The following is a 13789-nucleotide window of genomic DNA, read 5'->3' as shown; positions in this document are numbered from 1 at the left end:
ATCGCTGTTGCTTGGCTTCTATAAGTGATTGGCTGATGGTTAATATACATAACCCTTTCTCGAGAACTGCATTACATAATAGTGAAAACTGCACAAAAATCAGTCCAGCGTTTATCGAGATAAGTGCGTTCATACGACTTCATGGACTTTCTTTTATACTATTTAAGGAAGTGTAATTCTTGAAAGTGAGCCATAGCACCACCATTCACGGCTCTACAGTATAGGCTGCACAAATTTAGATTTATCTGTAGTTTTTATTCTTTCCACTTCCATTAATGTTCTTGTCCTATTTTAGAACCCCAAACCCACTGATGACTTCCGCTCCTGCAAAAACAGTTACACCAGCGCGATAAACAGTGAGACCATTGATATGTGGAGGCAGAAGCTGTTGGACAATACTAATTCCAATACAGTCAAGTAGGTATCCAAGCAACATAATTTTCTTTTTTTTTTTTCAATAATGGGGGAGATTTATCATAGCTTGGGTGCAGATAAAGTACCAACCAATCAGCTCCTAGCTGTTATTTTTCAAGCACAGCCTGCACATGGCTGTTAGGTGGTAATTGGCTTTATATGTCCGCTTTATCTCACTCCTACAGTAGCTTTGATAAATCTCTTGCGTATTAAGAAAGCAGGCACAGTTCATATACAGAACTATAGCCACAGTTTAAATCAAGTTTGCTGCCTATATGACTAATGGGGAGGATGCTTTTTGTACTATAGAATTGTAACCTTCTTCGATATGTGCATTATATTACATTCTATGGGGTACATTTACTAAAAACCAATCAGATTCTGGGCCAGATGCACTAAGCTTCAAAAGTGATAAAATGGAGAGTGATAAACAGCCAGCCAATCAGGTCCTGTCTGACATGTCAAACAGTCTTGAAAGGTAGGAGCTGATTGGCTAGCTGTTTAATACTCCATTTTACAACTTTTGAAGCTTAGTGCTCTATCTACTATCTTCTACAAGGTGCTACAAATAAGAAGTAGAATCTGATTGGTTGCTATCGGCAACATCCCATTTTCAAATTTACTACCATCTTAGTAAATTTACCCCTATGATATTTGAAGTATGGGAATTAGGGCAATTTGGACACAGTGCAACCCATTCCTAAAACATTGAATTATCCCTCATAAGCATTTGGGGCAGCACTGTCCCAGGACATGTACGCTCAGATAAAACTGTGCTACCCTAAACATACCAGTATTGCTGGGCATACCTCCAACAGTCTCAGCGGAGGATCGCACCCTAAAGTAAGGACTATTAGAGAATCTGGTCAGTGAACATGCATCATGCGTGCACATTTAAGAAGGTGACATACTCAAGTTGTGACTTTATGTATTCTCTCTCCTCTGTCTCTTATGTAATAGTGGCATTGTACAAACACTCTCCTCATCAGCATGCTGGAATGGGAGTTTCCTGGAGAAGAAGTAAGTATTAAAATCACTTGTCACCTTTTATAACATCAATGTTGCAATCATTTCTGTAGCACAGACATTTGTTATAGTAATAATACATCTTCGGTCTTACACCATATCAAACAAATACTATTCATGTGATACAGGGACATGGTCAGTGGTAGCATCTGCTCCTTTTAACCCTTGCTTCATCTGTGAATATTTCCTAACATTAGCAAGAACAATTAAAGTTTTGTTCCTTCAAATATATAATGTAGATTCCTGCACATAAGGAATGGAGCACCTGATGTCCTCAATTTTTGTAATATGTATATATGAAGCAACCCCATTGGTCTTAAAGCTCACGTTCTAGCATATAATATGCAATTTGTTTACTCTGCCTATAGTAATAATCTACATCTATTTGTTTTGTCTGTGTATGCCATTAAAAAATATCTATACTTAAGAAATGTCTTCATCTCTGCTTTGTGGAGCAACGTGTGCTGTTCAATACTTACAGAAATGATGAGCATTTTAAGACAAGTCCCAAGATCCCAGGAATTGATATGCTTTCCATCAAAGTTTTGTTTGAGATGCTAATGAGTGCCCATCATTCCAGGTTACTGGAGCAGGTAATGTGCCATTCCTGGTGTCCACATTTGTTTGACAATCTGTGTGTTGTAGAATGTATATGTGACAATATAATAATAAAGGTTGTACTTGATCCTACAAATCTTGTGCAGCCACGTACCAAAGGCATGTGCTTGGAAACAACATAATGTTCTTTCTTGACAATAAATATTGCATGTATATAGTTAATTTCCAAAATGCATTACGCTTACATTGTTAACAACAATGCTAAAGGGAAAAATTGTACGGTCTGAGATCCACAATAGAACCCCACTCCTGGGAACTAGCTTATCTCCTATCTCAATCCCAAACAATCTAGTTTGGTGTTTAGGTCCCAGGATTGATATCAGGAATCATCCATCCAATCTCCCTTTTCCTTAGCTCCCACTACTTCCATGTCCCATGCAGACTCATCTGACCATGATTTTTCTTCACCTATCTATGAGTTTCATTTTCTCCATGCTACTGAATCAAACACCAGACAACTGTGACTGAAGCCTATCTTTGTATGTTTACCCTCCAAAATATCCACACTTGACAATTTGACCATATTCTGTAGGTTATTCTGTATACAGTTTGTGCTTTCCTCTCCTAACTTAAAAAAACTAATTGTTGGTTATGTTGTACAAATTAGAGTTTGACTCAAGTATGCTTTATTTTCATTAGATCCTTAAGGGCTTTGAAAGTTTTTTGATACCACAGCTGTCAAGCTCTCCACCAGATGTAGAAGCAATGCGGATTTACCTCATCCTCCCAGAATTCCCTCTGCTCCAGGACTCCAAGCATTACATAACATTGACTCTTCCATTAGCCATGGCTATCTTAAGACTGGATACCAACCCAAGCAAAGTGCTGGGTAAGCCTAACTTTATGGATGATCCTGACATGAGAAATGTGATAGCTATGTATTTTAGGTCTGAGCTTAACAATTTATTCAAGTTACTTTTCATATCAGCAGTATTTATAGGGGTAGTGCCAAACTTCTCTAAGAGTTCTGAGATTTAATACAGATATCGCTGGTAACACGCTAAAATAAATGCTCTTCAAAATGGCAGGATTATATCTAGACCTCAGTTTTTACCGCAGGGCAATAAAGTCTGTGCAGTACGTGATATATTTTAGGTTCAAATAGTAGTAGTAATAGGTCATGAGATGGTACAATACAGTAAACTATGACCGCAGGATGGGTTCATTATATTGCAGAGTAAAGAGTGAAAGCTGCATGGGGTAACTTGGAATTATTGCAGTTGTGTGTGTGTGTGTGTGTGTGTGTTTGTCAGCTGGGGCAGCATGGGGAAATTATCATTCTTCCAAAAATAATGTAGTGCGACCACGGTACTTGTTTAGTTTCACGCCGGAAGCTATATCGCATGCGATTTGATGCGATTTTGTACCTGTTCATAACCCCACTATCCACTACGCATGGAGTTAATTTTATATAGTGTGGTGAGTGCAGCGAGCCACCGAGTCTGAAGCGTGGCGAGCGGACGCGGATTACTTTACATGTGTTCCGTGCCGAGCGCAGCAAGCCCTGCAAGGGGATGCAGAATACATGTAAAGTAATCCGCGCGGCTCGCCATACTAAAATAAAATCAACTCCATGCATAGTGGATAGTGGGGTTATGAACAGGTACAAAATCGCATGCGATTTATCTGCCGCCATGAAACTAAACAAGTACCGCCACCACTTTTGGCAACAAATTATTACCTAATTATAAGTTACTGTTTTTTGGGGGAAGATTAATTAAATAAATGCAAGTGGAGTTGATTTTATATAGTGTGGAGAGCCACCAAGCCTGAAGCGTGGCGAGCGCAGCGTATACCTGTGAAGTTATGCGCGTCCCCTCGCTACGCTTCGGGCTCGGTGGCTCGCTGCGCTCGCCACACTATATAACATCAACTCCACGCCGACGTGGATAGTGGGGGTATGAAAAGGTCGGAGGACGCGTACCGCCGCCCCTCGCGGGCTCGCTGCGCTCGCCGCGCTCTGGGTTGGCGTCAATAGTGGGGTGGTGTTAACAATGGGGGGCCATTTTAACCATCAGGGGGGGTTTGCTTTTAGAATGGGGGGGTTTGGGGCTTTTTACATTGAAGTCAATGTAAAATCAAGTCTCAGGGACCATTTTACATTAATTCCAATGTAAAAATCGGGTCGGACGCATCGCATGCGATTTGGTTGGCATGCGATCGACACGATTTTTCCGACCCGATCAATACAATCAAAATCGTGGGCGCCATGCTAGGAAACAAGTACCAAATAGACTATAGAAAGTAAAGATTTTTTCTGTATATTTTTAAGTAGATGTTCATCCATCCCATCAATTACAAATGATACAATTTATAAGCAATAGTGATCTAGATACAATTGAATACAGTGTAGTTTCGAACACCAACACTGTGTCACACATACTTAAAATGCAACATTGAGTTAACAATATGTTTTTAGATGTGGAGTGAAATTGGAATTTCAGATTGCAATGCATTTTTAGTGGAAGACTTTTAACTACTTTAATTATGATCTCATGAATAGAATCTTCCACTTGCATATACTGGAAATGCTATTTGAAGTTATAGCAAGTTTATCTGTCCCTTAAAGACATTAAGGGGGAAATTTACTAAAGGAAATTTGTAAAAAATAGGTGTATGTGTATCCAGAAATATACTTATTTTTGACATTTACTATCCCAAAAATACGGCAATTCGTGTTCGTATTGATGTGCTATCAATACGAATATGAATTGCAGTATTTTCGGCATAGTAAATGTAAAAAATAAGTGTATTTCTGGATACAAATACACCTATTTTTTACAAATTTCCTTTAGTAAATTTCCCCCTAAATGACATAAGTGGCCCATTTTATCATTCAATATAATCTCGGGGAAGCTGAGGCAAGTATGATTGATCCCAAGTTCTCTCTCCACCACAGGAAAGGAGCCAACCTCCTATGTTTTCCTGGTGTGTCTAACATACTATAATGTCTTCTACAGTCACTAGTTCTTCTTAAAATCAACTGTTATGTTATTAAAATATTTGTCCTTACAGATAACTGGTGGTCTCAGGTTTGCCCAAACTACTTCTTCAGGCTAATTGACCTGTATAAGGGAGCAGTGGTCTATCTGCTGACTGGACACAAAACCCTGCTGATCCCTGTACTGTTTACCAACTACATCACCGCCGCACTCAGGCTCCTTGAAAAGCTGCATAAGGTGATTATAAATAGCTTTATTTACAGGAATCTGGGTTTAGACAACCACATAGTTCTGTGATTTAGAAAATTGTGGCGAGCTATTCATATTCCCCCTCAGCATTGTATAGAAGAGTTTGTCTAACTGCGGGGGGGGTACTGTAGTTCTTCTGTGCACATTAGGCTTCCTGTTAATTTTAAGTTCTGGTCTGAATCGGTACATTCATTTTTCTGGCACTGAAATAATATTTAAATCCACATTTTGCTCAGTCCTTTCTTTTAATGGACTTGGCAGTCATTCATAATTGTTTTATTAATTGTTACTTCTCCTACATGTTAATGTAATGATTTATAACCTAGGTAAATGTGAAGGTGAGACATGTAGAACACGATAAATTCTACATCCCTGAGATATCCAGTTTGGTGGACATTCAAGAAGATTACCTCACGTGGTTCCTTAACCAGGCAGGACTGGTATGTGCCAGAGTCTGCATTCACACATCCTTGTACTTCATGTCATGGTGTTCTCAATGTATGGCATTACCTGCAGCATTTCTCTTTTCCTTATTCCCATATTCTATTCAGGACTGCACCACAAACCCTACAGCATTCCTGCTAATTAAACTCTTAAAACTGTAAATTAATTGGCTTTAAAGAAGACATTACACACACTTGAGCCACACAAGGCAACCTAAAAATAAAACTTTTTTAATGAATATAGATATGTGTATACTTTCCCTCCCATTTTCCATAAGCATTTCATAAATTGTCAGGTTAGAGAAAAGGCCAGTACATTTGCACATTAAGGGCCAGATGTATCAAACTTTGAAAAGTTTTAAAGTGGAGAGTGATAAACATCAGCCAATCATCTCCTGCCTGTAATTTTTTCAAACACAGCTTCTAACATGGCAGTTAGGAGTTGATTGGCTGGCTGTTTATCACTCTCCATCTTATCACTTTTTGAAGCTTGATACATCCGGCCCTAAATAGCATACACTTGTGTTAAACTATTTTGTTTTAAATGCATATTCAGTTTTGTTTAATTGAGGAATGGGTTTCTGACTGAATGTATTTAGACTGGAGTGCAGATGTATCTGTTTTCTATTTAGAAAGCTGGATATACCTAGTTTCCCAATATTTTAATTACATGGAGCTTAGTCATGTACTGCTGGGAACTGGTGTAAGCGTTGACATACAGTATGTATGATACTTTACCACAATTATAACCCTATGGTTTTCTTTAGGTGCCCATACAGGGTGCGATTGAACCATGCGATGCGCACTCCCGCATGCATCTCATCGCACAGTACTTTTTGTATTGTCTTCTAATCGCATTGCACGTGCGATCCGATGCGATTGAGTTCAAAACGCATGGGAAAAATCTCACCGTGTATGGGCACCTTGACTCATTAATTATTTATTTATTTTATTTTAATTTTTTTACAGAAAGTTCGCCCTTCGATTTTGCAGGTACTGTAATGTATTTTCTTTTTACTTACAGATAATAGGAATAATATACATGTATTTTACTTTACTTTTCTAAATATTCAGTAAAGCCTCTAGAAAACTGCCATCCTGCATCCTTACTTTAGCTTATACTGTATGTGCTTTGTGAGCTTAAACAAACTGATTCTTAGGAGTAAAACCAAACATGCAGTGCTCATGGTGTTCACATTAATTGTAAACCTACCTCATTATGAGGCCAGTTCATGGGTAAAACTGTTCTCAAGATCTAGCAACAGTTCATGTATTTCAGGCAAACTGTGGATGAATGCAGCATGTTTGAAAATGTGACAGTTAGTAATGACTACAGCTGTGCAGCAGCTAGGTGATTTTTAATCGTGGACTGTTGGTAGATCTCGAGGACTGCTTTGGCCACCCTTGGCCTAAGGCCTTGGACTTTAGGCGAGATCTATGACATTTTGCTGTGCCCAAAATAATACAGCTGTTTATAAAAATATGTGCCATACAGTTACTGTAAAGGGACATACACAGGGGGTGATATGAGGGCTATTTTTAAGCGATCTGACTAGATTGCTTAGAAATTAAGCACGGATCACTCCGTGTTTATGCCCCTCCCGGTGACGACGATGTGCAGTCTTGCATGGCACTATTGTCTGACTAGATGTTGACTGCATGCTGTGTGCTGAGCGATCTTTCAGGGCCAGTGTTCTCCACTGAGAACACTGGCCCTGATCCCGGAGATTAACTAGATTTATCCAGCATGCTGGATATTAATCGCTGGGGCGATAGCAACACACGGAGTGATGTCATTTTCTGAGCGATGAGTGAGATTGCATAGAGAATACCTCTACATTGCATTGTGTGTAGGCACCATTAGTCAGAAAGAAAAATTGGGGATAGCTTGGCGCACATTCATAAATAAAATGTGAGTTGTTCAAATTTAAAAACAACAATTTATTGAATGTTAAAATACATACACAATACACCAGGACACTTTAAAACACTGGGAATAAATACAGATATTTGACCTCACCCTAAATGATGTTTGCAGTGGGCTTTCTCTTAAAGCAATAAGACCTGCGGCACCACCGCAGAAGGCTTGAGGGTAAGGGTCCCAGGAGAAAGTGCAGAGTGCGTCCTTTCTAAAAGTGTCCAAGTGGCAAAAGAAGTGCAAGTGCACTGGCAGATGAAACAGCAACGCGTTTCGGAGAATGCCTCTCCTTCCTCAGGCTGTGTAAGGTGCCTGTGCTGTGGGAGGTAATTTATACCCCTTTACTCCTAACAAACCACCAATTAACGTTTGCGGGTGATTCCCGCAATTTTTGCCGCTACCGGAAGTGGCGTGCGTTCCAGCAGTCACTTCCGGTTGCGTTCCACCTTGCTTCCGCTTCCGGTAATACGTTTTGCAGGCGCCGCTCATTACAGGCAGTTGTCTTTCTTTCTTTTAGGTTTCTCCGATTCCATACATATTCTCTCTTGCCCGGAGATCCCAGTAGTTGATGCTTGTATGTTGTGTTTTCATTTTTATTCACGCTGGATGTTACGGCCGCCATCTTTGTTATGGGCAAGGTGAAGGGCAAATTTTCTTCTGGCTTTTAAATACACAGATTCTTTTCACATTGCTCTCCTCACCTACTATGCCGTACTTTGTATTCCCGCATGGTCCATCCCTTTTACCGGGAGAGCAATGTTTCCATGCAGTATTTTTGATTCCAAGCATATAAAAAGGGAAAAATAGAAAAACATGTAAGATAAAGTGCATTATTGAAATAAAGTGCATAATAGTGAATTTGGACATCAGAAAATACATTTAAAAGAGATAAAAAGAGAGATAAAAAATGTCATTCCTCTAAAAACCATTTTAATTCAAAATCAACGTTGTGACCTTTTGGTAAAAGCGTGTCTAAAAGGAAGATCCATTTCATTTCATTTTTAGCAAGATTTGTTTCTATGTCACGATTTTTCCAATGTGAGTTTACTTGCTGAATACCAATGAATCTTTTTATGGACCCTTCACACTTTTTATGGTGCTTAAGAAAGTGTTCGGACAAAGGGTGGGTGGTCGCACCTTTGCGGATATTATATATGTGCTCCGCTGACCTTAATTTAAGATTCCTTTTTGTTTTACCAATATATATCTTATTACAGTCACACTCCAACAAGTATATGACATTTCTACTGTGGCACGTAATAAATTGATTTATTTTATATTTAGTGCCATTCACTTCAAAACTGGTGGCCTTTTTTTCATATGGTTTATGTGTTGTTGTTTTGCACATTATGCAGGAACCACATCTATGGAAGCCCTTATTACGTTCGCTCCCATTTTGTTTTTCTGATAGGGCACTGCGCACTAGCAGATTTTTTTATCGATGGTGCCCTTCTATAGATAAAATTTGGTTTTTCGGGGATATTAGTCCCCAAGACCGGATCATCTAATAAAGTTCTCCAATTATTTTTAATAGTGGGCATTCTTCATAAAATACGGGTCACACCACAAAAAAGTTGAATCCATTATTAAAAATAATTGGAGAATTTTATTAGATGATCCGGTCTTGGGGACTAATATCCCCAAAAAAACAAATTTCATCTATAGAAGGGCACCATCGATAAAAAATCTGCTAGTGCGCAGTGCCCTATCAGAAAAACAAAATGAGAACTCCAAAAGACCCCGGATAAGCCTCTATAAATTGATGCAGACATCTCAGAGGGGTGGTCTCAATCTGCCTAACATAAAATATTATAACCTGGCATGTATACTCCGCTTTGCGGTAGACTGGGTGAATAATACCGCCATTTTCACCGATGCGGCCTTAGACTCGCAGTTATGTTCTCCCCTCTCGCTCAATTTTCTGCTACATGCACGCCCATCACAATTAAAAGGTCCTCAATTTGATAATCCGCTGCTGTCCTCCACTTTCTACGCCTGGAGATGTGCGAGAGAGTCTCTGGGTTTACAACATTTTTATTCCCTGTCCCTCCCATTGGTGGGCAACCTGGAATTTCAGGGGGGCGACACTGGATCCCCTTTTGTGGCTTGGCGCTCTCAGGGAATCTCATGTCTGCGACACCTACTTAACACTTCTAACACCCCACTTACATTTGAGGAGGCAACACAACGATTCAACCTCTCACCTAACCACGCATTCCCATACACTCAAGCTATTCATTACCTTAGATCTGTCCTGGCCAAACTCAAACCCCAAGATATCACAAATCCATTAGACTCAGTAATCCGCACTCAAACACACTCCATCTCCACTATCTATGGACGCATACGCCCAGAGCTAGACCCGGACACTGATCTGCCGTCACTTAACAAATGGGCTTCGCAGTCAACCTCCCTTGACTCGGAGACCATATTAGACACCTTTCTAATTAACCTTAAACTTATTCCAGCCAGCTCCTATCAGGAGATGTTATATAAAATTTTCCATAGAGCCTATTACTCGCCCAAGCGCTGCTACCTGATGGGTACAGCAGAAAGATCTGATTGCCCAAAATGCCATACATCAGAAGCCGATATACATCATTGTCTCTGGCAATGCCCCCAGGTACAGACCTTCTGGCATGCGTTACATAACTATGCCACAACCACACTTAAACTATCATTCCAATGCACAGATTCCTGGGCATTATTCGGACATATTGCCGACCAATCTGCCATACCTAAACACGACAAAAAACTGATTGTACTTCTCTCAGCAGTAGGTAAAAAAGCAATTCTACAACAATGGATACAACCCTCATCCCCCTCACTAGACATGGCGACCTCGCGCCTTCTTTTCCTATTCACTATGGACTGGCTGGAGACCTCACTCCATAAGGAACTCCTGACCCCTAAATTGTTTGCCTGTTGGAGCAAATTAATTCAAACTCTCCCCGCCCGTACTAAACAGGCTATCCAGGGCTGCTTCCAAAATACATCCTGGTACTCCGTCCAACTCCTACAGAATACTCCTCCAGTTATTTTCAACTAAACTCACATATACAGACCTCGACACATACCACCTCTCCCTCCGCCTCCATGCTTCTTCATATACTCCATGACTTTAATCTATCTTTTCCTTGCTATTTACACACTGATTGGATCTCTCCATGGATGGGTCGACGGTCCGGGGCAGTTGCTGGGCAGGTGCTCTGATGAGACGCCTGGTCACCTGCCATGTTGAGGTAGGACCGGGTGATCTAAATGTTTATATGCCTATATGTGCATTATGTTTTTATTTTATTTTTATTTTTTCTCTATTCTGTTTTATCACTATTTTCAATTATGTTTTAGGTACTAAGTTTCTTTGATCACTATACTGATTCAATGACATAGTACAGGTGATAAATGGAGAATCCATCCTTAAATATCAGCCGAGAAACTATCGACTGGGCTATTTACAGCCATTTTCATTTAGATGTCTCGAGAGACCACTCCACTTTCTATTTATATAGTGATTTGTTCCAAAAGTAAAAAAAAAAAAAAAGTTTTTGACCCTCACAAATGTCATTTCAATGTCATCATCTATGTATGGATGTATTGTATCATAACTTGCTTTACAGGGTTCAATAAAAATATTTTGGGAAAAAAAAGAAAAACAAAATGGGAGCGAACGTAATAAGGGCTTCCATAGATGTGGTTCCTGCATTATGTGCAAAACAACAACACATAAACCATATGAAAAAAAGGCCACCAGTTTTGAAGTGAATGGCACTAAATATAAAATAAATCAATTTATTACGTGCCACAGTAGAAATGTCATATACTTGTTGGAGTGTGACTGTAATAAGATATATATTGGTAAAACAAAAAGGAATCTTAAATTGAGGTCAGCGGAGCACATATATAATATCCGCAAAGGTGCGACCACCCACCCTTTGTCTGAACACTTTCTTAAGCACCATAAAAAGTGTGAAGGGTCCATAAACAGATTCATTGGTATTCAGCAAGTAAACTCACATTGGAAAAATCGTGACATAGAAACAAATCTTGCTAAAAATGAAATGGATCTTCCTTTTAGACACGCTTTTACCAAATGGTCACAACGTTGATTTTGAATTAAAATGGTTTTTAGAGGAATGACATTTTTTATCTCTCTTTTTATCTCTTTTAAATGTATTTTCTGATGTCCAAATTCACTATTATGCACTTTATTTCAATAATGCACTTTATCTTACATGTTTTTCTATTTTTCCCTTTTTATATGCTTGGAATCAAAAATACTGCATGGAAACATTGCTCTCCCGGTAAAAGGGATGGACCATGCGGGAATACAAAGTACGGCATAGTAGGTGAGGAGAGCAATATGAAAAGAATCTGTGTATTTAAAAGCCAGAAGAAAATTTGCCCTTCACCTTGCCCATAACAAAGATGGCGGCCGTAACATCCAGCGTGAATAAAAGGGGGAAAAATGAAAACACAACATACAAGGATCAACTACTGGGATCTCCGGGCGAGAGAGAATATGTATGGAATCGGAGAAACCTAAAAGAAAGAAAGACAACTGCCTGTAATGAGCGGCGCCTGCAAAACGTATTACCGGAAGCAGAAGCAAGGTGGAACGCAACCGGAAGTGACTGCTGGAACGCAAGCCACTTCCGGTAGCGGCAAAAATTGCGGAAATCGCCCGCAAACGTTCATTGGTGGTTTGTTAGGAGTAAAGGGGTATAAATTACCTCCCACAGCACAGGCGTCTTACACAGCCTGAGGAAGGAGAGGCATTCTCCGAAACGCGTTGCTGTTTCATCTGCCAGTGCACTTGCACTTCTTTTGCCACTTGGACACTTTTAGAAAGGACGCACTCTGCACTTTCTCCTGGGACCCTTACCCTCAAGCCTTCTGCGGTGGTTCCGCAGGTCTTATTGCTTTAAGAGAAAGCCCACCGCAAACATCATTTAGGGTGAGGTCAAATATCTGTATTTATTCCCAGTGTTTTAAAGTGTCCTGGTGTATTGTGTATGTATTTTAACATTCAATAAATTGTTGTTTTTAAATTTGAACAACTCACATTTTATTTATGAATGTGCGCCAAGCTATCCCAAATTTTTCTTTCTAAGTATTCAGTCTAAGGAGGACGGTATCCCTCCTCTGGGAATATAGCAGGCTGCTAATTCATAATTCATGCGCATTGAACACAAGTAAATTATACAAAAGATAGGCACCATTAGTCCCCAACATTGTAAGTAACAGCAGGATATGAAAACCGTAGAAGGCTCCCAAGAGGAAGCTGTATATTGGCGCACAGCCTATTGGGATGGTGACCGATTCCAACGGATCGGACCATGTGCATTAGATGTGATCCAGAGATCGTGTGTGCGGCAGCTGATGGGGTTGCATGTGGAAAAGCCACATTCAATGTTTTAGAAGGTCCCAGGTGGCTCAGATGGACATACAATGCTGCGAGACATTGCAGAAGTGTATGGCCTTCTTTACACTCACGGCAGTATTGGAGTGTTGTAGTGCAGAATGTACCAACAGGCCAAGCTGTGTACAATTTGTGTATGGCATGTTGGGTGCTTGAGCACCTAAGCAGTTGTGGTATAGCAGGGTTCCACAGCCATTGTGGGTGTACTGTACTCTGATCAGGTGAAGTGCTCTGCATCCACACAGGAACATACCATTCAGCATAGAATTTTATTCGAGAGAGGGATTTTCTGGTGCAGATGGGATGTTACTATGGGCAACCAATCAGAATCTTCTTATTTATTTAGCACCTTCTAGAAGATAATAGATAGCATCTGATTGGTTGCATATAGCAACATCTAAAATAGAAATAGAACTCCCTTCTTAGATAAACCCCTTAGGGGGGTGTTTAATCCCAGCTGCTATTTCTGCCAGTGGAAATGGCACACCCTGTCTATTCAATACTGCCATTTCTGACAGCATTGAAGGCAGTTTCTGACCAAATAGATCCAACTTTAAAACAAACCAGATCTGTTTTGTGGGAAATGGGTGCGAATTGTTAATTTCACGGCCATTTTTCAACAGTCTGCATCTGTTTTCTCCAATCCTTGGTCTTTCTGGCACTTGACAGTCGGAACATTGAATTCCGACTGTCAAGTTTCGGTTGAGATTACCGAAAATGGCCTGGGATTCCATTTGTCGGAACATCTAACAGTTGG

General features: G+C 40.0%; 2 protein-coding genes across 4 annotated transcripts in view; both read left to right on the top strand.

Annotated features, from left to right (window-relative positions):
* The window catches only part of LOC146066743 (putative E3 ubiquitin-protein ligase HERC6), a 437857-nt gene that overhangs the window by 177150 nt on the left and 246918 nt on the right, over positions 1-13789 (top strand). The window lies entirely within an intron of this gene.
* LOC146066707 (putative E3 ubiquitin-protein ligase HERC3) overlaps positions 1-13789 on the top strand; it is a 108466-nt gene that overhangs the window by 73679 nt on the left and 20998 nt on the right. The window contains exons 10-16 of one of the 3 annotated variants that reach the window (XM_083179128.1): positions 296-417; positions 1375-1434; positions 1922-2033; positions 2698-2887; positions 5074-5237; positions 5576-5689; positions 6662-6685. In XM_083179128.1, the coding sequence (XP_083035254.1) occupies positions 296-417; positions 1375-1434; positions 1922-2033; positions 2698-2887; positions 5074-5237; positions 5576-5689; positions 6662-6685 (786 nt within the window). Of the gene's footprint in view, positions 1-295; positions 418-1374; positions 1435-1895; positions 2034-2697; positions 2888-5073; positions 5238-5575; positions 5690-6661; positions 6686-13789 lie in introns of those variants that run through there. The other 2 variants (XM_083179130.1, XM_083179131.1) reach the window with 2 other exon arrangements.

The sequence above is a fragment of the Crinia signifera genome, chromosome 1 (genome assembly GCF_055691185.1).
Source record: "Crinia signifera chromosome 1, ASM5569118v1, whole genome shotgun sequence".
Classification (NCBI taxonomy): Eukaryota; Metazoa; Chordata; class Amphibia; order Anura; family Myobatrachidae; genus Crinia; species Crinia signifera.
The sequence above is the reverse complement of the archived record's forward strand: the minus strand, read 5'-3'. Positions and strand labels throughout refer to the sequence as shown.